Source organism: Sus scrofa, chromosome 9, assembly GCF_000003025.6.
Source record: "Sus scrofa isolate TJ Tabasco breed Duroc chromosome 9, Sscrofa11.1, whole genome shotgun sequence".
NCBI lineage: Eukaryota > Metazoa > Chordata > Mammalia > Artiodactyla > Suidae > Sus > Sus scrofa.
In genome coordinates, this window is record NC_010451.4 from 1614477 (window position 1) to 1639881 (window position 25405).

At 42.7% G+C, this 25405-nt stretch overlaps 1 protein-coding gene and 1 pseudogene across 1 annotated transcript; one reads left to right on the forward strand and one right to left on the reverse strand.

Annotated features, from left to right (window-relative positions):
• Nucleotides 1-25405, forward strand: part of LOC110255358 — a 218355-nt pseudogene that overhangs the window by 139251 nt on the left and 53699 nt on the right.
• Nucleotides 4448-12942, reverse strand: LOC100522451 (olfactory receptor 491-like). The gene is made up of 3 exons (XM_021102707.1): nucleotides 12014-12942; nucleotides 11250-11394; nucleotides 4448-4618 (listed from the first exon to the last, which is right to left on the reverse strand). The coding sequence occupies exons 1-3, from the start codon at nucleotides 12940-12942 to the stop codon at nucleotides 4448-4450; spliced, it is 1245 nt and encodes a 414-aa protein (XP_020958366.1).

Here is a 25405-nt window from a genome sequence, read left to right on the forward strand (position 1 = left end):
CGGCCCCACCTCTGGGAGCCGAATGTCCCCAGATGCCAGATAGCCCACTGTCTTCTGTTTCTCCTCCTCCTTCTGCTTCTGAAGTTCCCAAGGCAATGTCACCCCCACAACCAGATTCTCCAGAACCTATGAGCAGGCGCCTCTGGTCAGCTCAGGGAGCAGCCACTCCAGCATTGCAAATGCCCTTACGGGAGACACGGGGACCATGGCAATTTGTCCCCGATGGGACCATACAAGAGGGGAGATGAGTTTTTTATTACCAGCCCCTTTCCACTGCCGATCTCCTCAACTGGAAACACCATACTCCCTCATATTCTGAAAAGCCTCAGGTGCTAATTGATCTCTTAGAATTCATTTTCCAGACACACTGTCCCACCTGGATAGACTGCCGGCAACTCCTTTTTACTCTGTTTGACACTGAAGAGCGCTGGCGAATTGTAACAGAAGCCCCAAAATGGCTTTAGGCCAATACGGAGCATTGAGCAGATTTGGCAAACTGGATGAGGGAAGCCTTCCCATAAGAAAACCCCCACCGGGACTATGACATTGAAGAAGGGAAACGTAACCTAGAGAGGTACTGGCAGGCCTTCCTACAGGGGGCAAAAGCTGGGGCTAAAAGGCCCACTAATATAGCTAAGATCAGTGAGATACTACAAGAGCCAAATAAAAGCCCAGGCAAACTCTATGAGAGACTATGTGAGCCTTTCCGAATCTACACCCCTTTTGATCCCAAGGCCCCTGAGAACCAACAGATGATAAATGCTGCCTTTGTGGGACAAGCCCAATCAGATATATTTAAAAAGCTACAGAAATTAGAAGGATTTGCAGGAGAGAATGCTGCTAAACTGTTGGAAATTAACAAGGTTTTTATTAACCGAGACCAGGTGGCCCGCCGTGATGCAGAAAAGAGAATAAAACAAAAAGTTACTCTTATGGCAGCCACCCTGTCAAAACCGGTGCCCCCAGTGGGACCACCCCGTAGGGGACAAGGCCCAAGGCCAGGGAAAAGGAGTCCCCTGGAACATGACCAATGCACTTACTGCAAAGAAAAGGGGCATTGGAAAAATGAATGCCCCAACCATCCTGAGAAAATGACCAAGGCCCCACCTAGCTGGTACCGATCTGAACCATTCAGCCCCAATCTGATTGGCCTAGCTGAGTCTGATTAGGGGGGACCAGGCTCTCTCCAACTGGGCCCCCGAGAGCCTATGGTCAGAATTCAAGTAGGGGGCCACCCCATAGACTTTATGGTTGACACAGGTGCTGAACTTTCTGTGGTTACACAAGCTGTAGCTCCCCTCTTGGGGAAAGAAACCACCATCGTTGGGGCCACAGGTAACCAAACCCACAGGCCCTTCTGTGGTCCTCAACGATGTTGGTTAGGAGGCCATGAAATAATACATGAATTTCTTTACCTGCCTGACTGCCCAGTCCCCCTGATGGGAAGAGACCTGCTGGCTAAAATGGAGGCACAAATTTCCTTTTCTACTGATGGATCAGCCCAACTCAAATTGACAGAACCCCCCTCTCCTTTAATCATGGCTCTTGCTGTAAAAAGGGAAGAGGAATGGTGCTTGTACTCTTCCCCTTCAGAGATGGGGACATTTCCCCAGAACTAGAGACTAAATACCCATTGGTTTGGGCTGAAGGAAATCCACCAGGACTGGCAAAATGCCATGCTCCTGTCTTGATTGATCTAAAACCTGAAGCTCAGGGGGTAAAGCTACGACAATACTCAATTTCCAGAGAAGCTCGACTGGGAATCCAGGTTCACCTGGATAGGCTGCTTCAGCACGGACTGTTAATAAATGTCAGTCCCCTTGGAACACCCCTTTACTGCTCGTAAAAAAACCGGGAACACAAGACTACTGCCCAGTTCAGGACCTGAGAGCCATAAATGAAGCAAAAGTCACATTACACCTGGCCGTCCCTAACCCTAGCCGCTGACATGGCTGAATTTCCTGGACAAAAGTTGAGCTGTGTTTTACTACAATGTGTTGACAACCTCTTACTGGATGGCACCACGGAGGCTCAGTGCCTAGAGGAAACAAGAGCTCTCCTTTCCCTACTGACGGAGGCATGGTATCAGGTATCAAAGAAAAAGTCACAAATCTGTAAAAAAACAAGTCAAGTATCTGGGCTTTAACATCATGCAGGGCCAACGAATGCTGGGCACTGAAAGAAAGGCAGTTTGTGCCATTCCTGTCCCTACCACCTGCCAGAAGGTTTGTGAGTTCCTAGGGGCAGCAGGATTCTGCTGGATATGGATCTCTGGGTTTTCAGACTTGGCCAGGCCTCTGTATGAGGCTCTAAAAGGGGAAGAAAAGGCTCCCCTTGAATGGGGACCAAGCCAGGAGACAGCATTTCAGACAATCAAAACCAAACTCACTGAGGCTCCAGCCTTGGGACTTCCTGATGTTACCTGAGGATTTAACCTTTTTGTTCATGAGAAAAATGGAATGGCTTTGGGAGTCTTAACTCTAGAATTTGGGCCTTTGCAGAGGCCAGTGGCATATCTGTCTAAACAAATTGACTCAGTTGCAGCTGGATGGCCTCCCTGTCTCCAAGCGCTGGCAGCTACCACCTTGTTGGTGAGAGAGGCTGACAAGTTGACTCTGGGACAAAACCTCAATGTTAAAGTCCCACACTCAGTTGTAAAGCCTAATGGATACCAGGGGCCACCATTGGCTCACACATGCACGAATGACTCAATTTATCAAGGGTTACTATGTGAAAATCCATGGGTAAAACTGGAGGTGGTACGAACTCTGAACCCAGCTACTTTTCTGCCAGATGAAGTGGGGTCCCCAGACCATAACTGCCTGGAGGTACTAGATGAGGTGTTTTCCAGCAGGCCTGACTTGACTGATAAACCACTCCAAAATCCTGACCTGGTTTATATACTGATGGCAGCAGCTTTTTGGAGGATAGAAAAAGGATGGCAGGATATGCTGTGGTATCTGACTTAAAAGTAATAGAAGCAGAGGTGCTTCCTCAAGACTAGTCAGCACAGAGAGCAGAATTATGGGCCTTAATCAGAGCACTGGAACTCAGCCAAGACCAGTGAGTTAATATCTATACCGACTCACGATATGCCTTTGCAACTTTGCATGTTTATGGAGCCTTATATAAAGAAAGAAGACTCCTCACTGCTGAAGGAAAAGGGATTAAAAACCAGGCTGAAATCTTAAAGCTCCTAGAGGCAGTATGGGAACCTAAAGAAGCTGCAGTTATCCACTGTAAAGGCCACCAAAAGGGGGATGACCCAGTGACAAAAGGAAACCGTAGTGCTGATGCAGCTGCCAGACAGGCAGCCCGGGGACAACAGCCAGACAAACCTAAGGTCTTGCTGGCCCCATAAGTGCCAGCTGTCTCCAGATATTCTCCAGAGGAAAAAAAAAAAATGAATAAGGAGAAAAGGAGGAACTAAAACTAAGACGGGGTGGTGGGTCACATGGGACCACTGAATTTATGTTCCAGAACAGCTGGCCTACAAACTAGTCCACCAACAACATGAGCTAACCCACATGGGCAAAACTGCCTTAGAGACCCTACTGGGCTGGTACTATCTCATTGCTCATCTTCCTGCACTCTGCTCCTCTGTCTCCCAAAGATGCATAACCTGTTTGCAGAATAATGCCCACCAGGCACCCCACAGACCAGCTGGGGCACAACACTGTGGTCTGTCCCCATTTGAGGATATGGAAGTGGACTTCACTGAGGTCACCCCTAGTAAGGGGTACAAATATTTACTAGTTTTTATCTGTACTTTTTCAGATTGGGTAGAGGCCTTCCCTACCCGAACTGAAAAGGCAAGGGAAGTAACCAAGGCACTCCTGAGAGACATTATTCCCAGATATGGAATGCCTCTGACCATCAGGTCAGATAATGGACCGGCATTTGTGGCCGAAACAGTACCACAGGTGGCAAAAGCTTTACAGATCCGACGGAAACTACATTCTGGTTATCGCCCTCAAAGTTCAGGGAAAGTAAAACGCATGAACGGAACCCTTAAACAGACCCTGGCAAAGTTATGTCAGGAAACTGGCTTGCCCTGGGTAGACATGTTGCTGGTGGCCCTCCTAAAAGTGAGATGCTCACCCCGAGCGGGAATAGGATTCTCACCATTTGAAATCTTATATGGGAGGCCACCTCCACTAATCAGTTTAAAAGGAAACACCAGGGAGTTGGGAGACTTGGAATTACATAAACAATTATAAGGACTGGGGCTCACTATTTCTCAGATACATAAATGGGTCACAGACAGAATACTTGTGTCCTTAGGTATAACAGTACACCCCCACAAGGTGGGGGGACCAGGTGTGGATAAAGGATTGGAAAATGGATTCTTTGAGGCCGGTATGGAAGGGCCCCTATACTGTAATTCTAGCCACGCCCACTGCTCTTAAAGAAACAGGACTATATGCTTGGATCCATCATTCCAGAGTTAAACTGGCTGGCCCAGCTGATGACTGTGGAGAGTGGGAGACTGCCCTCGATCTGGAGAGACCTCTTTGCCTGACAATACAGAGGAGGAGACACCGACCTCAAAGCCCTGCCCTGACCACACCGGAAGCTGGTCAGTCAACGCACGGCTGAAGCTTGAGGAATCAGCTGCCTGTGAACCCAAATGGAAGGAGGGTTTCAAAATAAGCATTTGCATTGACAGAAGAGGCCTAGACCCTGGAGCTGTGCTACATTTCCAGAGAATCATGTTTGCACTCCAAGCTGCCTCTCACAGGGTCTTTCATTCCTTTTATGAAGAGATAAAAAATACCCCACCTCCCATTCCAGCCACAACTAAGAACTTGTTCTTAGCCCTGGCAGAAACTATTGCACAAACTCTCAAGGTCTCCTCTTGTTACATATGCAGGGGAATGAACACAGGATACCACTGGCCTTGGCAAGCCAGAGAACGGGACCCATTAGAGCCTCATAATGAGACTGCATACCCCTAACTCACCAATGGGGTATGGCTCCTCAGAACTGCTAACATAGGGAAAAATTGTCTTGCGAGGCAGGGAGGATGGTTTAATGTTTCAGTTGGAAGCCTAACATGTTTAGGCCTGAGGTATTATAATCTGACTGCCCCAAATACTCAATGGTGGTTATCCTCCAACCTCTCAGAGCCCAAGCCTAATCCCCTGTCCAATTTTTCCCACCTCTGACAGGCATGGGAAGACACCTCTGACAGTGCTAATATCCAATGGCGGGCACCAAAGGGATTATATTAGATTTGTGAAAAAATGTCCTATTCCATACTCCCCCCCCAATTGGGCTGGGGCATATGGTACTGGGAAAAATTAGACCTTCCTTCTTCCTGCTCCCGCTGTCACTAGGGGAGCAACTGGGAGTTCCTATATACAGGGCACAGGGTGCCCTGAGAGACCAGAGGGCTCTCCAAATTGGAGACTGGAAAGATGATGAATGGCCCCCAGAAAGAATAATTCAATATTATGGGCCTGCCACCTGGGCAGAGGATGGCTCTTGGGGATATCGCACCCCTATCTATATGCTGAACCGCATCATCAGACTACAGGCGGTTTTGGAACTTATAACAAATGACACTGCAAGGGCCTTGACTATATTGGCCCAACAACAAACTAAAATGCACAGTGCAATCTACCAATATCACTTGGCCTTGGATTATTTACTTGCTTCTGAAGGAGGGGTTTGTGGAAAATTTAACTTAAGTAATTGCTGTCTACAAAAAATGACCCGGAAAGGTGGTAGAAGAAATTGCTGACTGCATGACTAAACTTGCCCATGTACCTGTACAAGCTTGGAAAGGATGGGATGCAGACAGTCTCTTTGGTAAATGGTTCTCTTGGTTGGGAGGAATTAAGACAATGGTTGGAATAATCATGGTTATACTTGCAGGGTGCCTATTTGTTCCCTGCCTTGTACCTCTCCTGATAAATATTATAAAAGGTTTTATAAAAACCATGGTTGAAAGAAAAACATCCTTCCACCTGCTACTTATCAGAGGCTACCAAAGGGTTATGACTGATGATGATCTGTAAAGGATGCAGATGCACCCTGAACATCATGAGGGGGGGTGAAATGGAGTTTTAAATAAAGAACAACCCCCCCCTTGGCTAAGAAGGCAGCTGCAAGCCTTTCCAGCTGTGCTCATCACTATGCCACCCTTCTTGTAATAATGTAACAACTGTGTGCTCTCTGTCCAAGCCAGCAGCCCGGCTAATCAGGCACCCAGCATTGCTTATCAGTTCCACCTCTGTAACCTTGCTTGCTCAGTTTCTTAGGGAGGAACACTGTCTGCTTGGGGATTGGGGGAGGTCTGGGATGCTTACATGGGAAAATCTAGACCTCATAGTGTATAAAAGTTACTAAGAACAAAGACCTGGTGCTCAGACTCTGGAGGTGACTCCTCTGAGCCCACACAGGTGCTGAATAAACCTTGCTTTTCCATATCTCTGAGTGCTGTTTGTCTCCTTCCATTGCCATGGTTTTTGCAGTTTCCGCAACACCATCGTAAGTGACTAGACATAGTTCCCAGTGCTACACAGCAGGATCTCATTGCTAATCCATTCCAAAGGCAATAGGTTGTTTGAGTGACTTCTTATGCAGACATAGATAATCTGTGTATCCCTTTTCTTCAGCTAATACCTGACATCCTATTCACTTTCACTGAATAATCTAATGCCAAAATTTCTGAGGTCTCCTCAATTTCTTCTTTTATTTTTAATATCCCACAATAATCCTTCGGCACGTGTGGCCCTTACCTGAACTGTATCTTGAGTAGGTGAATATCTCTCTAACTACAGAGCAACTGCCATAGCTGAGCGCACCACCATCTTACACTTTGACTCTTTACGTCACTACATTTTAAAAAATAATTTTTAAATTTTATTTAAAATTTTCTTTTTTTTTTGCTTAAGTATGTTTGATTTACAATGTTTTACCAATTCCTGCTGTACAGCATACTGACCCAGTCATACATGTATATACCTTCTTTTTCTTATATTATCTCCCATTATGGTCTGTCTATCCCAAGAGACTGGATTTAGTTCCCTGTGTTGCACAGTAGGACCTCACTGTGCATCCATTCTAAATGTAATAGTTAGCATCTACCAACTCCAAATTCCCTGCTCACCCTTCCCCCTTTCCCTTCCCCTTGCCACCAACAAGTCTGTTCTCTATGTCTGTTTTGTATATAGGTTCATTGTGCCATATTTTAAATTCCACATGTAAGTAATATATTGTACTTGTCTCTCTGACTTGCTTCTCTCAGTATGACAATCTCTAGTTGCATCCGTGTTGCTGCAAATGGCATCATTTTGTTCTTTTTTATGTCTGAGTAGTTTTCCATTGTGTATATATACCCTGTCTTCTTTTTTTTTAATTTTTTTTTTGTCTTTTGGCCATTTCTTGGGTCGCTCCCATGGCATATGGAGGTTCCCAGGCTAGGGGTCGCATCGGAACTGTAGCCGCCAGCCTACACCACAGCCACAGCAACACAGGATCTGAGCTGTGTCTGCAACCTACACCACAGCTCACGGCAACGCTCGATCCTTAACCCACTGAGCAATGCCAGGGATTGAACCCACAACCTCATGGTTCTTAGTCGGATTCGTTAACCACTGAGCCACGACGGGAACTCCTATACCCTGTCTTCTTAATCCATTCATCTGTCAATAGCTATTTAGGCTATTCCCAAGTGTTGGCTATTGAGCATAGTTCTGTTGCTGGGTCATATTATAGTTGTAGATTTAGCTTTCTGAGGAACCTCCTTACTGTTTTCCGTAGTAGTTGTAGCAATTTACATTCTCACCGGAAGTGTGGGATGGCTTCCTTTTCTCCATAACCTCTCCGGTATTTATTTTTTTGTAGACTCATTACTGATGGCTATTCTGACTGGTATGAGGTGGTACCTCACTGCAGTTTTTTATTTCTCTAATAATTAGTGATGTTGAGCATGTTTGCATGTGCCTACTGGGAATCTGTGAGTCTGCTTTGGAGAAATGTCTATTTAGGTCTTCTCCCTATTTTTCAATTGGATTGCTTGTTTTTTTGTTATTGTTGAGTTGTTTGTATATCTTGGAGATGAAGCCCTTGTCAGTTGCATCATTTGCAATTATTTTCTCCAATTCCATAGGTGGTCTTTTTGGTGTTTTATGTTTTCATTTGCTGGGCAAAACTAATGAGTTTGATTAGTTCCCATTTGTTGTTATTTTTATTGCTAATGCCTTGGGTGCCTGACCTAAGAAAGCATTTGTATGGTTTATGTCAGAGACTCCTCTAACTTTTCATAATCCATTTTCCATATAACAACCAGAGGTCTTTAAAAATATTAGATTAGGTTAGAACTATTTTGAAACCATTTGGTGTATTCTCATACTTTTTGGAGTAAAATTCACTGTTACATGGCTGATGAAGTTCCTCCCCATAATCAATCCTTTCTGTGTATGCCTCTCCTCCTGGTTTCCCATGGTCTCTTTATTTTTGGAGAATATCAGGGTCCTTGCCCTTGCAGTTGTCTGTTTAGCACCCCCTCCCCACCCCCACTCTCCATATTGATGGGTGTTTCTTACCTTTCAACTTTCTACTCAACTGTCACATCCTCCAGGTGGCCTTCCTCGGTCACACTCTTTATGGAAACACCATCCATACCCCCAGAGTTACCCTTTATAAGTCGTATCAACCCAGTTCACTTGTCTCTTCCAACCACCTATACGTTCTGTGTTTATATTGTTTAAATTCCCTAGAGTTTCCCCACCAAAATAGAACTGCTTGGAAACTCAGTTCTTTTCCTCAGTTTATCTCTGCTCCATTTATCAACATAAATCCATTGCCTAGAGGTTCCTAGAATTTCATAAAGTCTCCACCAGTCCTTTTTAAATTAATAGATGGATGACTGTCCCACATCCGTGGTTGTAACAGTATGTAAAGGAATTGATCAAATATTCGTCTTGGGCTTTGAGTTCACACTGGCAGGAATGATCAGTGTTTGAGGCCCCTGTTCCACCTTCTGCCTGAATTACTCATGAACGTGCCAAGGGGTAGATGTCAGTCTGAACAGATTTGGGCATTAATGTCTGTCACTGATCTTTGACTTGAATCAACTCTCCATTATTGATGTTCAAATGGACCTGAGGTGAGACACAGGAGATCTGGGAAGACTCTGACCTCTGAGTTATGGGTCCCCACATCCAGAGAAAGCTAGTCTTGGTACTCAGAACGCAGAGTTCCCATACCTAAGTTCCAGGAGGTCATGGGAGTCAGGATGCACCTGGAACTTTTACAGGACAGTCACCAGTGCTGTGTGCCACAATCCAGTGTTGGAGTAACATCTGGAAGAGGCTCAAAGCAAGTGATGATTCTGTCTCTTGGCTCAATTCTGTCATTTGCATGAAAGCATGAAGTGATGTGTTGCCGAGACCATTCCTGCCTTTAGAAGCTGACAAGGTCAACCGGAAGCCTGCCAACTGGAATAGCTTCATCTTGGAGGACACTTTCATGTGATATGGTGATGGATTGAGTAGTTATTAATGACCGAATGGGATTCTAGTACTGTTCCAATAGATTTGTTCTTTGATGATCATTTTGCTGTGCGGGGTCCGTAACAGCACATTAGTTAGTGAGCTTTTACACACTATAAATACATCTTTGCTCTCTGACAGAGGGCTCCTAAAACCCTTGTAATTCCCTGGATGACAGGAGTGGTAGATGCTCCTCACCTTTTCTTCTATTATTTGGTCTTGGACCATGGTTGCTGATACAGGACTCCTAAATCCTTTAGAATTGCTTGGGTGTCTTCTGTTCTGAGAGTTCTTGGTAGGATCCAGGACAGCTTCAAGCCGGGGTCTATGCATCAAAAATGGCAAACCATGATTACAAGTTTGTGCCTTTATTTCCACTTCTGATTCTTCAGGGAGAATGGAGGAGCTGGAAACTGACTTAATATTGATCCTTAGCCTCCATACAAATGCTAAGCTATGGAGAGGAGAGGGTCCATGTCGGTGAGCAGATCCGTGTACCAGGAGGGTGGTGCTCTTCAGCTTCATGGTGATAGAAGCTCCTGCCCTAGGAAGCCCCCAGACCTGGTGCTGTGTGTCTCTGCATGTGGCTGCTCATTTGTCTTTTACAACATCTCTTGTGATAAACTGGTAAGTGTAAGTGAATATTTCTTTGAGTTCTGTGAGACATTCCAGGAAATTATCAGACCTGGGGGAAGGTTATTGGAAGCCCTGACTTTGTATCCACGTTGGACAGAAGTGTGGGTCCCTGGGGAATCCTTACTTGCATGCATGTTGAAGGGAGGGCAGTGTTTTGGAATGGAGCTCTGAAGCCTGTGAGGTCTGGCCATACCTCCATGCAGTTAGTGTCCCAGTTGTATTAAAAGAGAGCATCAAGTTGATGTTCAGATGTGTAGGATGGTTTGTTTTCCAGTAGGTTGGTACAAGGGGCAAACGTACCACCCAGATTCTGTAAATAATGTTGTGAATGGAGAATAATGGCTCCATTGCCCTCTATTGAATCATTTCCTGTGCATTAAATTGTCTGTGGTGCTTTTTCATGTTTGTTATATATGTTCGACTTCAATTTTGCAATAATATGATATATACTCTACTTTTTATTTGGTAGTAGATTATAAATATTTTCCATTTTGTTACATTTCACATTGTGTTTTTCATGCCTCACTTCTCTCACTGCACTATGCTGAGAGAAGAACTTTTATGATCTGGGTCTTGTTTTCACATGCTTAAAGTTGCCTTTGTTAAGAGTTCTAATACTGCAAAAACTGTGTCCTCACGATTCAAGTCTATGGTGATGACACAAAAAGGGACTATTACAATGCAAGAAATACATTTAGTACAATCTTTGACTATGGTTCTGGTTTTTGTGTGTATATTGATTTCTTTATAAATCTAGCTTATGGAACGATGGTTGAGTTAAGACATTAATTTACTTAAAATGCAGCACGACAATGGGAGAAACAATTTACGTATACGTGGATGTGGAGCTGGGTTCCCATACTGTACAGTGGGAAAAAAAAGTGTGTTGGGGGAAATAACAATAAAAAATAAATTAATAAAATTACAATGCTTAGAATGAAAAGATCCACTTTTTAATCTCTACAAATAAGGAAGTTGCAATTACACCAAAAAGGAGTTTACTTTTAACGTGTGCTTAAATTTGGATATGATTTCAGGCAATTCATATGATTGTGGTGTCCAGACCTGATTTCCTGTGGATGGGAATCAATCCCGTTTTCCCATTCTCACCCTTGTTTTGGGCTCTTGACATCCTCGACCTTGTTGGGGGAAGAGTTTGTTCCAAAGACGAAGCCACAGGGACAGTTTAGGCTTGCTTCTCCTGGTCACATCCACTAGATCAGTAACGGGGCTGAAGTCATTGGCCTGACCGAGTCTTATAGTGTAGAGCAAGAGCAGGGAATCAGAGGACTTGAGTCCATCGGCCTCCAGACAGACTATTGACTCTCCAAGACTCTCTCAATAATCTCATCTGTGAATGGAGGTGAATTAATAATACCAGCATCGTGAGGTTGCTGTGAAAACTAAATGAAGAGGCCTTGTGGTTTGGACCCAGACATTCTGGATTCAGACCTTGGTCCGCCAGCTTCCTAGCTGCCTGATTTTGGATATCTACATGTCTGTGTGCCCCCAGGTGATTCAGGACCAAAAGAGAAGTGGTAGTACGACTACTTAGGATTTTGGGGAGAAAGCAACCAGTTCGTATCCCATTGTGCTTAGAGCAGGGTTGGCTACACACTATTGTTTGCTAAAGAAATGAAAGAAAAAGTCCTAAGCACCCACAGGTGTTGATACACGATGGTGACAATTATTGCTATCATTATTTCTGTTTTTAACATGTGTCCCAAACGGTTTACAGGAGTATGAGCGAGAGGGTTAGAAGTGTGATTTCACTTTAAGGACTCTGGTAGCCCACAGTAGTGTGATACTGGTAGAATGAAGCAAAAAAGAAGAACAGTTTACAGGTCACTTGAAAGGCCAAGAATGAGTCCTACTGAGATACTCTGAGAGTGGTCTTCCTCAGGGCCTCCTTTACATCTCTGTTCCGGAGGCTGTAGATGAGGGGGTTCAGCATGGGGATCACCACACTGTAGAACACAGAGACCACCTTGTTCTGGTCAGTGGAGTAGCTGGACTTGGGCATCACGTAAATGAAGGTGATACTTCCGTAGTAGAGAGTAACAGCTGTGATGTGGGAGGTGCAGGTGGAGAAGGCCTTGTGTCTTCCTTCAGTGGAGGGCATCTTCAGGATGGTGAAGAGGATGTAGATGTAAGAGAGAACTATGACAAACCCTGTGACAACAAGGATGGACCCAGAAGATATGGAAGGGATAATTTCAAGAATAGAAACATCTGAGCAGGAAAGTTTCAACAAAGAGGAAAAATCACAGAAAAAGTGGTCTATCTGATTTGGTCCACAGAAAGACAGACTCAACAAGCAACTAGTAAATAACGAAGCATTCACACACCCACCCAGATAGGAAGCCCCCAGTAAGAGGACACAGACTCTTGGGGACATGTGGGTGGAATAGAGCAGGGGCATGCAGATGGCCACATAGCGATCATAGGCCATGGTGGCCAGCAGGAAGCCATCAGTTGTCCCAAAGAAAACCACAGAAAGGAGCTGGGCCTCACAGCCAGCGGTTGTGATGGCCACTCCATGTCTAAGGAGTCCTCTAAGCATCACTGGTGTGACTGATGTGGAAATACCACTGTCTACTGAAGCCAAATGGCCAAGGAAGAGGTACATGGGGGTGTGAAGCTGGGGACAGCTTTTTATTAAAAGAATTATGCTGACATTGCCTACTAAGGTGACAACATAAATGCCTAGAAATATCACAAAGCAGATGACACCAAGCACAGGATCCTCCGTGAGCCCCAAAAGGATGAACTCTGTCACACTGCTGTGGTTTCCAGCCTCCATCTCTCCTGTGGGTTGTTCCTGTTGAGGGAAATGGGAATATTCCTTTGTTAAAAATAGTGTCATTCTGTACATTTCCAGTTGTCCTTGGTCATTCCTTATACTCATTGACAGTAATTTCGTCCTCTCTCCAGCTTCTAAAAATGGTGCTCTAGATGATTTTTCCCTCTTTCCTCTTTGCATAAAAGAAGAATGATTCCACCTTACTTTTCTTGATCTCTGCTTCATTGTATTCCTTGTATAATATCTCTTTTAAAACACCTCTGCAACCTTGCCTTCTAGGCAAATCTGTCTCCGCAGGTCTAGATCTATTGCTTCCCTTTTCTCTTGGAAGTCTCCAGGTGCAAATGCCACAAATACCTCCAGCACCAAACCATCCTTTCCTTGGACCACTCCGCCTATATTCTGTATCTGTGGAATGACAGCACAATCTACCCAGTCGCTCATGTCTGAAACCCGAGAGCGATCCTAGCCTTCTTCCTCTCATGAGCTACATCTCATAAAACCCTATTGATCTTACCTACAGTTACCTCCCTATTTTATGTGCTCATCACACTTCCATTCTGATATCCTTACTTTACTTGTGGCCCTGGTCATTATTCTGCTTAAATGATCTCTTCCCCTGCATTTTTCTCATGCCCTTAAAATTTACCGTCTATCTCCCAAAGTGGTCCATTGCTATAGGAAAGAGCAAGTGATACCAAAGAGGTTCTTTTCATCTTTCAGCACTTCCTCCAGCCTCCAGGATGCACCCTGACCTGTTGAGTGCAGCACAGTGCACACATTCTGAGGTCCCTCCTGCCTGTGACACGTTGCTTGTCCCTTGGGATGGTCCCATCCTACCCCTGCACTGATCCAACCTTCCTGAGCTCTTTACAGTGCCCCCACGCACACGAGTTCCCCCATGCGCTCTGCTCTTTTGCCTTTGCTGCTTTTTCTCCCCCTCGAAGAGCTCCCATCCTCTCAGTACTCTGGGTGACCTCCACTCCTTGTTCAAGGTCCTCTCTCTCCAAAGTCTTCTCTGACTTCCAAGGGTTAAGGAGAACACTTTCCCATGGCTTGACATCGTGCCTTGAAGATGCCTAGATTCCCATTCTTTGCACTAGGTTGTGTTTCATTTTGTGTGTTTTTTGGTTGTTAACAGTATTACACTGTCCCCAATTTATAAACACTCTCCTCAGTCAGTGTGTGTTCTGTCCCTGTGTAAGACATAACCTGTGTTTGGATATAAAATATGCTGAGAGGGCTTATGAGGTCAATTTGTTTCTGATTAGTGTGATAAGGATGCAGTGGGGAACACAAAATGAAAACAATTTAGCTTCCCTGTCCAGAGAATCCAGGTCTTTCAGAGGAGAAAGACGGTGAACTTTTCATTAGTGTATGGAAGTTGCATAATTGCAGGATAAGTAAATTAATGGCTTAGGTTGTTTGTAAGTAAAAATCATATATTCATATAATTCAAAAATCCTGGACAATTCAAATTATTCTTCTCCAGTCTGGCTGTAGACACATGAGTCAACTGTTGTAAATTTGGTAATTTATGTTATGAATTTTCCCCTTTTATCTGTTTTAATTGAGATTTTATAAAAGTATTTATAAAACTTTAATACAACTATTTTTCTTTACCTTTCAATGGGAAATTTATGACATCCTTCCGCACATGCCTAGTTTCTGAGATCCGCTTGAGATTGCATGGAGTGCTGGACATTAGTCACCCACTGATTTTTGACATGTAACCATTGCCAACTTTTTGCTCATCAGAACTGGTAATTTTGCAAAAGGGACAGAGCATATGGAGAAGAACATTCCAAAAATATGACTTTTTTTTAATGGCTGCACCCATGGCAAACAGAGCTTCCCAGGCCAGGGACTGAATCTGAGCCACAGCTGTGACCTAGGCTACAGCAGCAGCACCACAAGATTTTTTAACTGACTGCACCGGACTTGGGATTGAACCTCGACCTCCACCACCACCTAAGCCACTGCTGCCAGATTCTTAACCCACTGCACCACCGTGGGAACTCCATGGTATGGTTTAAAAATAATCCCATTGCTAGATACTTTTTCTTAAGAGTTATCTTCTGTGCTCCAATGCAAATGAATCCCCATGACTTGCAATGGTAAAAATACACAACCATTGTTCACGGTTTTGTTGAGTTCTTGGTTACAGTTTCACTAAAGAGTTTAATACCTTTTCTAGTTTTTGCCATTTGGTCGTGACAGAGGCAGTGTTTCTTTGTTTCAAGCAGTCCTGACAAATCAGAATAGATGATAAATTATAAAGGATGACCTGGAATAATTACTGCAGTCCTAAGCAATAGTTTCAGGGTATACTAAAAATTCAGGAAAAGTTACAGAAGAAGTATTTATCAGAATGAGAAAACAGAATTATGCAAATAATTTTAAATCCTTTCAAATGTTATAAAATACAAAAATTGTGATTTATTTTAGTGCTCTAAAAACTTTCAGCATAAAATTTTAAGTATAACCATTATTTTTATTTAATTTTCTGGCATATAGAAATAGATTTACATTTTTAATCACCTTACATATTACTTGTAGTTATTCACATTTTCACTAAAATGTATCACAAACTGTTTCCCAATTTCTTAATTATCTCGATAACTGAAATTCCGGATGGAATATATGCCCAGGTCCTTAGTATGGCATAATGAAACTTCAAAAATATCACTAATGGCCTTTCTAAATGCATGCCTCAGAGTTCCCATCACAGCTCGGTGGTTAATGAACCCAACCAGTATCCATGAGGATGTGGATTCTATCCCTGGTCTCGCCCAGTTGGTTAAGGTATCAGGCATTGCCATGAGCTGTAGCACAGACCTCAAACATGGCTTAGATCTAGCATTGCTGTGGCATGGGCTGCAGCCCTGAAAAAGAAAAAAAAAAAAAAAAGAAAAAAAAGCAAAAGCAAAAGGAAGGAATGGGTTTGATCTGTTTCATTAATCTTTATAAACTAAATTTAAATTACTCTAGTGACAGGCTAACGTACTACCAAGGGTGTTAGCTCTATCATGACAAATCTCTAGTCATAGCACTTCATCCCCCATGACATCAACGGCACAAATCACCTCCTTTCTACATCAAAACACTGAAATACCTGAATAGAGCCAGCACACACCTACTGCCTTCCCTTTTCCAAAAGTAAGACCCCATAGATCCTTTGGGCATTCCACCTGGGGCATAGCTTTCAGATCCCTCACCATTCTCCGGTCAGCCTATGAACAGGCTCTGGTCTGAGGAATGGGACCAAGCACTGGGCAGCATGTGTGCTCTTTGCCCTCTGACCCAAGCAGAGTTCAGTGGGGTCAACCGTGCCTTCACTGTTGGCTTCTGTCTCTGTGACAGCATCACGGAGGCTGGAGAGAGAAGATGCAAATCCTGGGAGTCCTAGTGGCCAGTGTTTTCACTTGCCCCTGACCTTCAATCTCTCTCATTCCCATGTCTTTCCATTTGTAAAATGGGAATAATTGTCCCTATAATGCAGCATTGTTTTCAGGTTAAGAGAAATGATATCTATAAAATACTCAGAGGTGTCTGCTCATACCCATCAGAGCTAAGTAAATTTTTATGAAACTATTTTTGTTCAAGATAAAGTGTTGATAGATCTTTAATGATTTAAAATGTTTTAGGAGCATTTTAGAGCATTTTAGACAGGGAGTACCGTGTCTGATGCCGTCTCAGTTCTGGGGTCTGGTGTTCATGGTCACTGCACAATATGACACCTGCTTCTGGTCCCTCCCTTCCTCTCCACTGGTTACCCTGGTTCTTTCTAGCGTATTGCATCATGACATCCCATTCCTGCCCCCCAACCTGGCACAGGGGTTCTAACTCTCCCCCAGCCTTTCCTTCAGGGGGTGGGTCCCTTTTGTTGACAACAGGGGACACGGGGCTCTGTGCCTCATCCAAACTGAACACCAGGGCATTGCTGTCTGATTTCCTGTTCACGGCTGTGGCTACACAAGTTTCACTGTGACTGTGGCTGCTGAGACCATCCACACTTCCCTGGGGTCTCCTGAGCAGCCTGGTTTCAGGGCCCAGAAGGACCTTTCTGTGGTACAAACCTTGCTGAGGCCACAGTTCCACAGGGGTCAAGAACGAAAGTTGTTGAGAGAGTTTGGTTTCCTTTTAATTTCTCAATGAAGCCATCAAATTTGAAATTATTTAAACAAGACCCATGACTACTGGACTCACCTTTCAGAGCCAGAGCTGCTGATGTGGATTCTGAAGAGCTCTTAATAGAGAGATGTTTCCCACTATGTTTACAAGTAGCTGTGCACTGAACCTCTGGGAGTGTGAAATGCCGACTGTCGCCCTTCCTCCAGGAGCCCAGTTACAGACCTTCAGCCAGGGTGAGGGTGGGTGTCTGTGTGTGTGGTGGGAGGGAAGGAAGGCTCTCATAGAACAGGGCAAGTCCCCTGGGCTTTTGTTGCTTCCCCTGTGAGAAGAGGATTCCTGAGTTTGTTCCACAGAAATGGCTTGTAGACTCGTGGCTCATTAAAGTGGCTTCAGCGGACGGTCCAGTTTCTAACCAAAGGTGTATTTGCAAAGATCCTTAGGGACACTTTGTCGAGAGACTTGGAGAAAGAATTCTTTGACGAGAAAGTTGTCTGGAGTTTGGGACCAACGTCAGTGTTATCTGTGCTCTGATTTTACCTGTGTAAACAAAAGAGTTCCTTTCACTGCGGACATCAGGTAGTGGGGAAAGCCATGGAGTAAAAGGAGCCAGGAAGCAGACACGAAGCCCAGTCCCCTGTCACTCAAAGTGCAGCCCAAGGAAGGGTGCTGGTTCTCAAAGTGTTTGTCATCAGTCTGGTATGCAGCAAAGACAGAAATTGGAGGGAGCTCTTAAGCACTGTTATGGAATTTTGAGAATGTTGATTTAGGTGTATTGGCTTCAATAATTTAAAAGTTGTATTTATGCTTTTGTATATTACTTTTCCTTATTTAATGTTTTTAGTGGTCCTAGTTGTATGATCTTTCCCCAAATCACTGATCCATGGGGGCTTTTGGAAAAGGGATCCTTCCTGTAAAAGCAGTCTGAGCAATATTAGGTGTGGCCTTTGAATTCAGGTGACCTGGGTTCAGTTGGAGGTATATGAGGTCAGGAAAATAGTTTACCCTCTTGGAGAGTCAGGTTCATGGTCTATAAATGGGGCTAAGGATTGGTATCTCATAGGCTGGTCATGAGATTTAAATGGGGTAGAATATAATTAATTACTGGAAAAGGTATCCGGAGTTAGTGATGTGTTTCAAACATGAGACAAATAGGAGAAAGTGCCTGGATGTGTCGTCTCTGATCAACACTCACCAGACGCATTCATCCGAGTTGGAAGGAGCCCTGTCACCTTCTGCAAAATATTCTATTTCCTCCTCAGTCCCCAATCCTTCACTTTTGATATTCATGACATTCCAGCTACGGCCCCTGCTGTCTGCCCCATTGAGCTCCCTGCTATTCCTCATGCCCTGAGGACTTGTGCTCCTGCATCCCACATCGTCTCTCCATCTCTACCTTTGTCATCAGCAAGGACAACCTCTAACCATTTGAGTATCTCCACGGAAAATTTAACCTCTAGTTTCCTTTACTGTCTTGACTCCAATAATGTTTATTTTTCGAGTCGACTTAGGAAACCCTCAGTTATGATGTTTGTTATCCTAAATCTCCCTAAGATTAATCTTTGACTCACAACTTAACTGTATGTCTATAAAACCTCAGTGTTAAAGCTGAAAGAGCCACAGACCACCAGAAACCTACCTATAGTCTGACAAACTCAAGGTTATTGGGTCGGTGTAGCGAGGGAGGGCTCTCCAAAAATCGTCTCATGACTCTCAGGAATGGAGAGTAGGTACATACCTTTTAAAAAAATTTCTAAAATTAAAAAATTAACTTACAGTTGATTTGCACATTTTCTTCAATTTCTGTTGTACAGCAAATTGACCCAGTCATAGCCAGTTCCCTGTGCTGAACAGTAGGACCCCCTTGCCCATCCATTCCAAATGTCACCCTTTTCATCCACCAACCCCAGACTCTCCATCCATCCCAGTCCCTACCTGCTCTTCCTTGGCAACCACAAGTCTGCTCACCATGGTCACGGTCATGGAAACCGCCTTGATGTCCTTCGACAGGGGAATGGATTAGGAAGATGTTATACATATATTCAAAGGAATACTACTCAGCTATAAAAGGACAGAAGAATGCCAGGTGCAGCAGCATAGTGGGAACTAGAGATTGTCATACAAAGTGAAGTATGTCAGAAAGAGAAAGACAAATACCATATGATATGGCTTATATGTGGAATCTAAAATAAGGCACAAATGATCCTAACTACAAACAGAGATAGATCAGGGACATGGAGAGAGTGTCTTTTCTTTTTAGCCATAACCAAAGTATTGCAAATTTTGCTACAGCTGCTGCCAGATCTTTAATCAACTAAACCAGGCTTGGGATGAAGCCTGTGCCTCACAGCAGCCCTCTCCACTGCAGTCACATTCCTAACCTGCTGAGCTGCAGAGGGAACTCCCAGGTGCATGCTTTTTGAGATATTTAGATTCTTATTGAAGGATACTGTGTAGGGGATGGAGATTGTAGGGTTTGGTTGTGGACTGGTTGCTGTTTGAGTGGGGAGATTAGTGGCAGAGATTACTCTGAGCCTGAACACTGTCCTGAAATGGTGACCGTTTAGCAAATGAGTATTTCCTGTCGTAGGTTGAAACAGCCTTTCAGGCTTGGGTGCATGGTTGATAAAAAACAGAATTACTGAAAAATGAGGTCATTATGGCATATGTTTATTGTCGTTGCACAAATGCGGAAGAAATAACGTTGTCTAGTAACTTTGATTCTCAGTTACTCTATGTTCCCTTTCCCAGCCTGAAGAATGAGGGGGATATTTTTCAGCTTCAACAAGTTTATGTTCTTCTGGAAACTACTTCCTTCTCCATATTTACCTAGTTTATTGATATAAAATTGTGCTGTTTTTAACCATCTTAATACCTACAGAGTGTATCGTTATTCACCTCTTTGTGCATCTTATGTGTATAATTAATATTATTACCTTTTTATTGATTCTTACTCCTACTGGCTTTTTACTTTGATTAAACTTTTCAATGAAACTACAGATTTCTTTCTTTATGGGACATATTTCCTGTATCTTTCTGTTTTTTATTTACCTTGTTTCTTATGTAGTTTTTGTTCCTTTTCAAGCTTCCTGAGATGGAAGTTTATACTTTTGTCTCCAGCCGTTTTGTGAGGTTGGTTTCCACTGTATTAGCTCAATGGGCTCCATTCATTTGTATCAATTCTTACTCAACAGTTAGTTGTGATTTTGTGTTTATGTGAGAGGAAGGGAGCTCAAGTCCTTCTACTCTGCCGTCTTCTCTGCTACCCCTTTCCAAAGCTGGAAGCACTGGAAATTTTTGTGGGACCCAGTGCTTGGGTAGGATACCCCAAAGTGTAATTGGTGAACTGCTAGTGGCTTAGTGTAGAATATCTTTTTTTTTTTTTTTTACTTTTTCCTTTGTGCTTCATCTAATTTCACATGTTTATAGGGTGCCAGGTGCAGAGTCCTTGCCCCTGGTACTTCAGACCAGAGTTCTCACTATGAGACAGAAAGCCCTCTGAAGCAGTCCAGGCACAGATCAGTGGCTTCATTATTTATTTATTTATTTATTTTCCTGCTGTACAGCATGGGGATCAAGTTACTCTTACATGTATATATGTTTTTCCCACCCTTTGTTCTGTTGCATTATGAGTATCTAAACATAGTTCTCAATGCTACTCAGCAGGATCTCCTTGTAAATCTATTCCAAGTTGTATCTGATAACCCAAAGTTCTCCCCTCCTGCTCCCTCCCTCTCCTGTCAGGCAGCCACAAGTCTATTCTCCAAGTCAATGATTTTCATTTCTATGGAAAGTTTCATTTGTGCTGGATATTAGATTCCAGTTATAACTGTTATCATATAACTGTTATCGTATAACAGTTATCATATAACTGGTTTTTTTTTGTTGTCCTTCTGACTCATTTCACTCAGTATGAGAGTCTCTAGTTCCATCCATGTGGCTGCAAATGGCATTATGTCATTCCTTTTTATGGCTGAGTAGTATTCCACCGTGTATATATACACCACATCTTCCTAATGCAATCATCTGTCGATGGACATTTGGGCTGTTTCCATGTCCTGGCTATTGTGAATAGGGCTGCAATGAACATGCGGGTGCATGTGTCTCTTTTAAGTAGAGTTTTGTCTGGCTATATGCCCAAGAGTGGGATTGCAGGGTCGTATGGAAGTTCTATGTATAGATTTCTAAGGTATCTCTAAACTGTTCTCCATAGTGGCTGTACCAGTTTACATTCCCACCAACAGTGCAGGAGGGTTCCTTTTTCTCCACAGCCCCTCCAGCACTTGTTATTTGTGGATTTATTGATGATGGCCATTCTGACTGGTGTGAGGTGGTATCTTGTGGTAGCTTTGATTTGCATTTCTGTTATAATCGGCGATGTTGAGCATTTTTTCATGTGTTTGCTGGCCATCTGTATATCTTCTTTGGAGAAATGTCTATTCAGGTCTTTTGCCCATTTTTCCATTGATTGATTGGCTTTTTTGCTGTTGGGTTGTATAAGTTGTTTGTATATTCTAGAGATTAAGCCCTTGTCAGTTGCATCATTTGAAACAATTTTCTCCCATTCTGTAAGTTGTCTTTTTGTTTTCTTTTTGGTTTCCTTTGCTGTGCCAAAGCTTTTCAGTTTGATGAGGTCCCATGGGTTTATTTTTGCTCTAATTTCTATTGCTTTGGGAGACTGACCTGAGAAAATATTCATGATGTTGATGTCAGAGAGTGTTTTGCCTATGTTCTCTTCTAGGAGTTTGATGGTGTCTTGTCTTCTATTTAAGTCCTTCGGCCATTTGGAGTTTATTTTTGTGCATGGTGTGAGGGTGTGTTCTAGTTTCATTGCTTTACATGCAGCTGTCCAGGTTTCCCATCAATGCTTGCTGAATAGACTCTCTCTTTCCCATTTGATGTTCTTGCCTCCCTTGTCAAAGATTAATTGACCATAGGTGTCAGGGTTTATTTCCGGATTCTCTCTTCTGTTCCATTGGTCTGTCTGTCTGTTTTGATACCAGTACCACACTGTTTTGATGACTGTGGCTTTGTAGTATTTCTTGAAGTCTGGGAGAGTTATGCCTCCTGCTTGGTTTTTGTTTCTGAGGATTGCTTTGGCGATTCTGGGTGTTTTGTTGTTCCATATAAATGTTTGGATTGTTTGTTCTAGTTCTGTGAAAAATGTCCTGGGGAATTTGATAGGGATTACATTGAATCTGTAGATTGCTTTGGGTAGTATGGCCATTTTTACAATATTGATTTTCCCAATCCAGGAACATGGAATATCTTTCCATTTCTTTACATCTTCTTTGATTTCTTTGGTTAAAGTTTTATAGTTCTCAGCATATAGGTCCTTTACCTCTTTGGTCAGATGTATTCTGAGGTTTTTGATTTTGTGAGGTGCAATTTCAAAAGGTATCATATTTTTGTATTCCTTTTCTACTGTTTCATTGCTGGTATACAGAAATGCAACTGACTTCTGAATGTTAATCTTATATCCTGCTACTTTGCTGAATTTATTAATCAGTGCCAGGAGTTTTGGGGTTGAGTCCTTAGGGTTTTCTATGTATAGTATGATGTCATCGGCATACAGTGACAGTTTGACCTCTTCTCTTCCTATATGGATGCCTTTAATTTCTTTTGTTTGTCTAATTGCTGTGGCTAGGACTTCCAAAACGATGTTGAAGAGCAGTGGTGAGAGTGGGCATCCCTGTCTTGTTCCAGATTTGAGTGAGAAGGCTTTCAGTTTTTCCCCATTGAGTATTATATTTGCTGTGGGTTTATCATAAATGGCTTTGATTATATTCAGGAATGTTCCCTCTATACCCACTTTGGCGAGGGTCTTGATCATGACTGGATGTTGTACTTTGTCAAATGCTTTTTCTAGAAAGTCATGGATTTGGAGAAGAGACTTGTGGCTGCCTGATGGGAGGGGGCGGGAGTGGAAGGGATCTGGAGCTTGGGCTTATCAGACACAACTTAGAATAGATTTACAAGGAGATCCTGCTGAATAGCATTGAGAACTTTGTCTAGATACTCATGTTGCAACAGAAGAAAGGGTGGGGGAAAAATGTAATTGTAATGTATACATGTAAGGATAACCTTACCCCCTCGCTGTACAGTGGGAAAATAAAAAAATTATATAAAAATAAAAAAAATTTTTTCTGCGTCTATTGAGAGAATCATATGATTTTTGACTTTTTTTTGTTAATGTGATGTATGATGTTGATTGATTTGCATATGTTGAACCATCCTTGTGAACCTGGGATGATGGTGTATGATTGTTTTGATATGTTGTTGGATTCGGTTGGCTAATATTTTGTTGAGAATTTTTGCATCTACATTCATCAATGATATTGGCCGGTAGTTTTCTTTTTTGGTGGTGTGTCTCTCTGGTGTTGGAATATGGGTGATGGTGGTATCATAGAATGTCTTTGGGAGTATTCCTTCTTCTTCAACCTTTTGAAAGAGTTTAAGGAGGATGGGCACCAATTCCTCTTTATATGTTTGATAGAATTTGCCTGTGAAGCCATGTGGTCATGGACTTTTATTTGTAGGGAGTGTTTTTATGACCTCTTCAATTTCATTTCTAGTGATCGGTCTGTTCAGTTGGTCTGTTTTTGCTTGATTCAGTTTTGGCAGGCTGTAAGATTCTAGAAAATTGTCCATTTCTTCCAGATTGTCAAACTTGTTGCCATGCAGTTGTTCATAGTATTCTCTTATGGTTTTTTGTATTTCTGCTGTATCCGTTGTGATTTCTCCTTTTTCATTTATAATTTTGGTGATTTGGGTTCTTTCTCTCCTCTTTTGAGTGAGTCTGGCCAGGGGTTTGTCAATTTTGTTCACCTTTTCAAAGAAGCAGGTGTTGGTTTTATTAATTTTCTCTATTGTTTTTTGAGTCTCTATTTTATTGATTTCTTCTTTGATCTTTATAATTTCCTTCCTTCTGCTGACTTTAGGACTTTTTTGTTCTTCTTTTTCTAATTCGTTTAGGTGGAGGGTTCAGTTGTCAATTTGGGATCTTTCTTCTTTTTTGAGAAAGGCCTGGATCGCTATCAATTTCCCTCTGAGCACTGCTTTCACAGCATCCCATAGATTTTGTGAGGTTGTGTCTTCATTATCATTTGTTTCAAGGTAGTTTTTAATTTCCTTCTTGATTTCCTCATTGACCCATTGGTGTTTTAGTAGCATGTTGTTTAGTCTCCATGGAGTAGGTTTTTTCTCATTTCTTTTCCCATGGTTGATTTCTAATTTCATGGCATTGTGGTCATAGAAGATACTTGAGATAATTTCTATGCTCCTAAATTTATTGAGGTTAGCTTTGTGTCCCAATGTGTTCTATTTATTAACATAAATCCCTTGCTTACTTAGTTCATAAGATTTAATTAAGTCCAACAACTTATTTTTTAAATTAATAGGTGAATGACTCTCCCACATCTATGTGTATAAGAACCTAAAGGAAGTGGTCAAATATTCCTCTTGGACTTTGAAGTCACAGTAGCACAAAAATATTAGTATTTGATGCCCCTGTTCCACCTTCTCCTTGAACTGCTCATCAACATGCCGAAGGATATATGAAAAATTAACAGATTTGGAAATTAATATCTGTCACTGATCTTTGACTTGAATTAACTCTCATTTAGGGATGTTCAAATATTCCAGAGGTAAGATACAGGAGACCTGAGATCACTTTGATCTCTGAGTTATGGGTCCACATATCCAGAGCAAAGTTAGTCTTTGTCTTCAGTTCCCGTACTTAAGTTCCAGGCAGTTAAGGGGGTCAGGATGCACCAGGAATTTTTACAGGACAGTCAGAAGTGCTGTGTGCCACAAATCCAGTGTTAGATTAACACCTGCAAAGAGGCTCAAAGGAAGTGATAATACTGTCTCTTAGTTCTATCATGTGCATGAAAGCATGAAGTCATATGTTGCTGAGATCATTCCTGCTTTTATTTTTTTTTTTAATTTTTAAAATTTCTTTATATTTTCTACTGCACATAATGGTGACCCAGTTACACATACATGTATACATTCTTTTTTTCTCACATTATCATGCTCCATCATGATGGACTAGACAGAGTTCCCAGGGCTACACAGCAGGATCTCATTGCTAATCCATTCCAAAAGCAAAAAGTAGTTTACATCTACTAACCGCAAGCTCCCAGTTGCTCCCACCCCCTCCACCTCCCCCTTGACAACCACAAGTCCATTCTTGCTTTTAGAGCCTGACAAGGTCAAATGGAAGCCTGCAAACCTGAGTAGCTTTATCTTGGAGGACACTTTCTTACAATATGGTGATCTATTGGGTAATTACTAATGACTGAATGGGATTCTTGTAATGTTCCAGTAT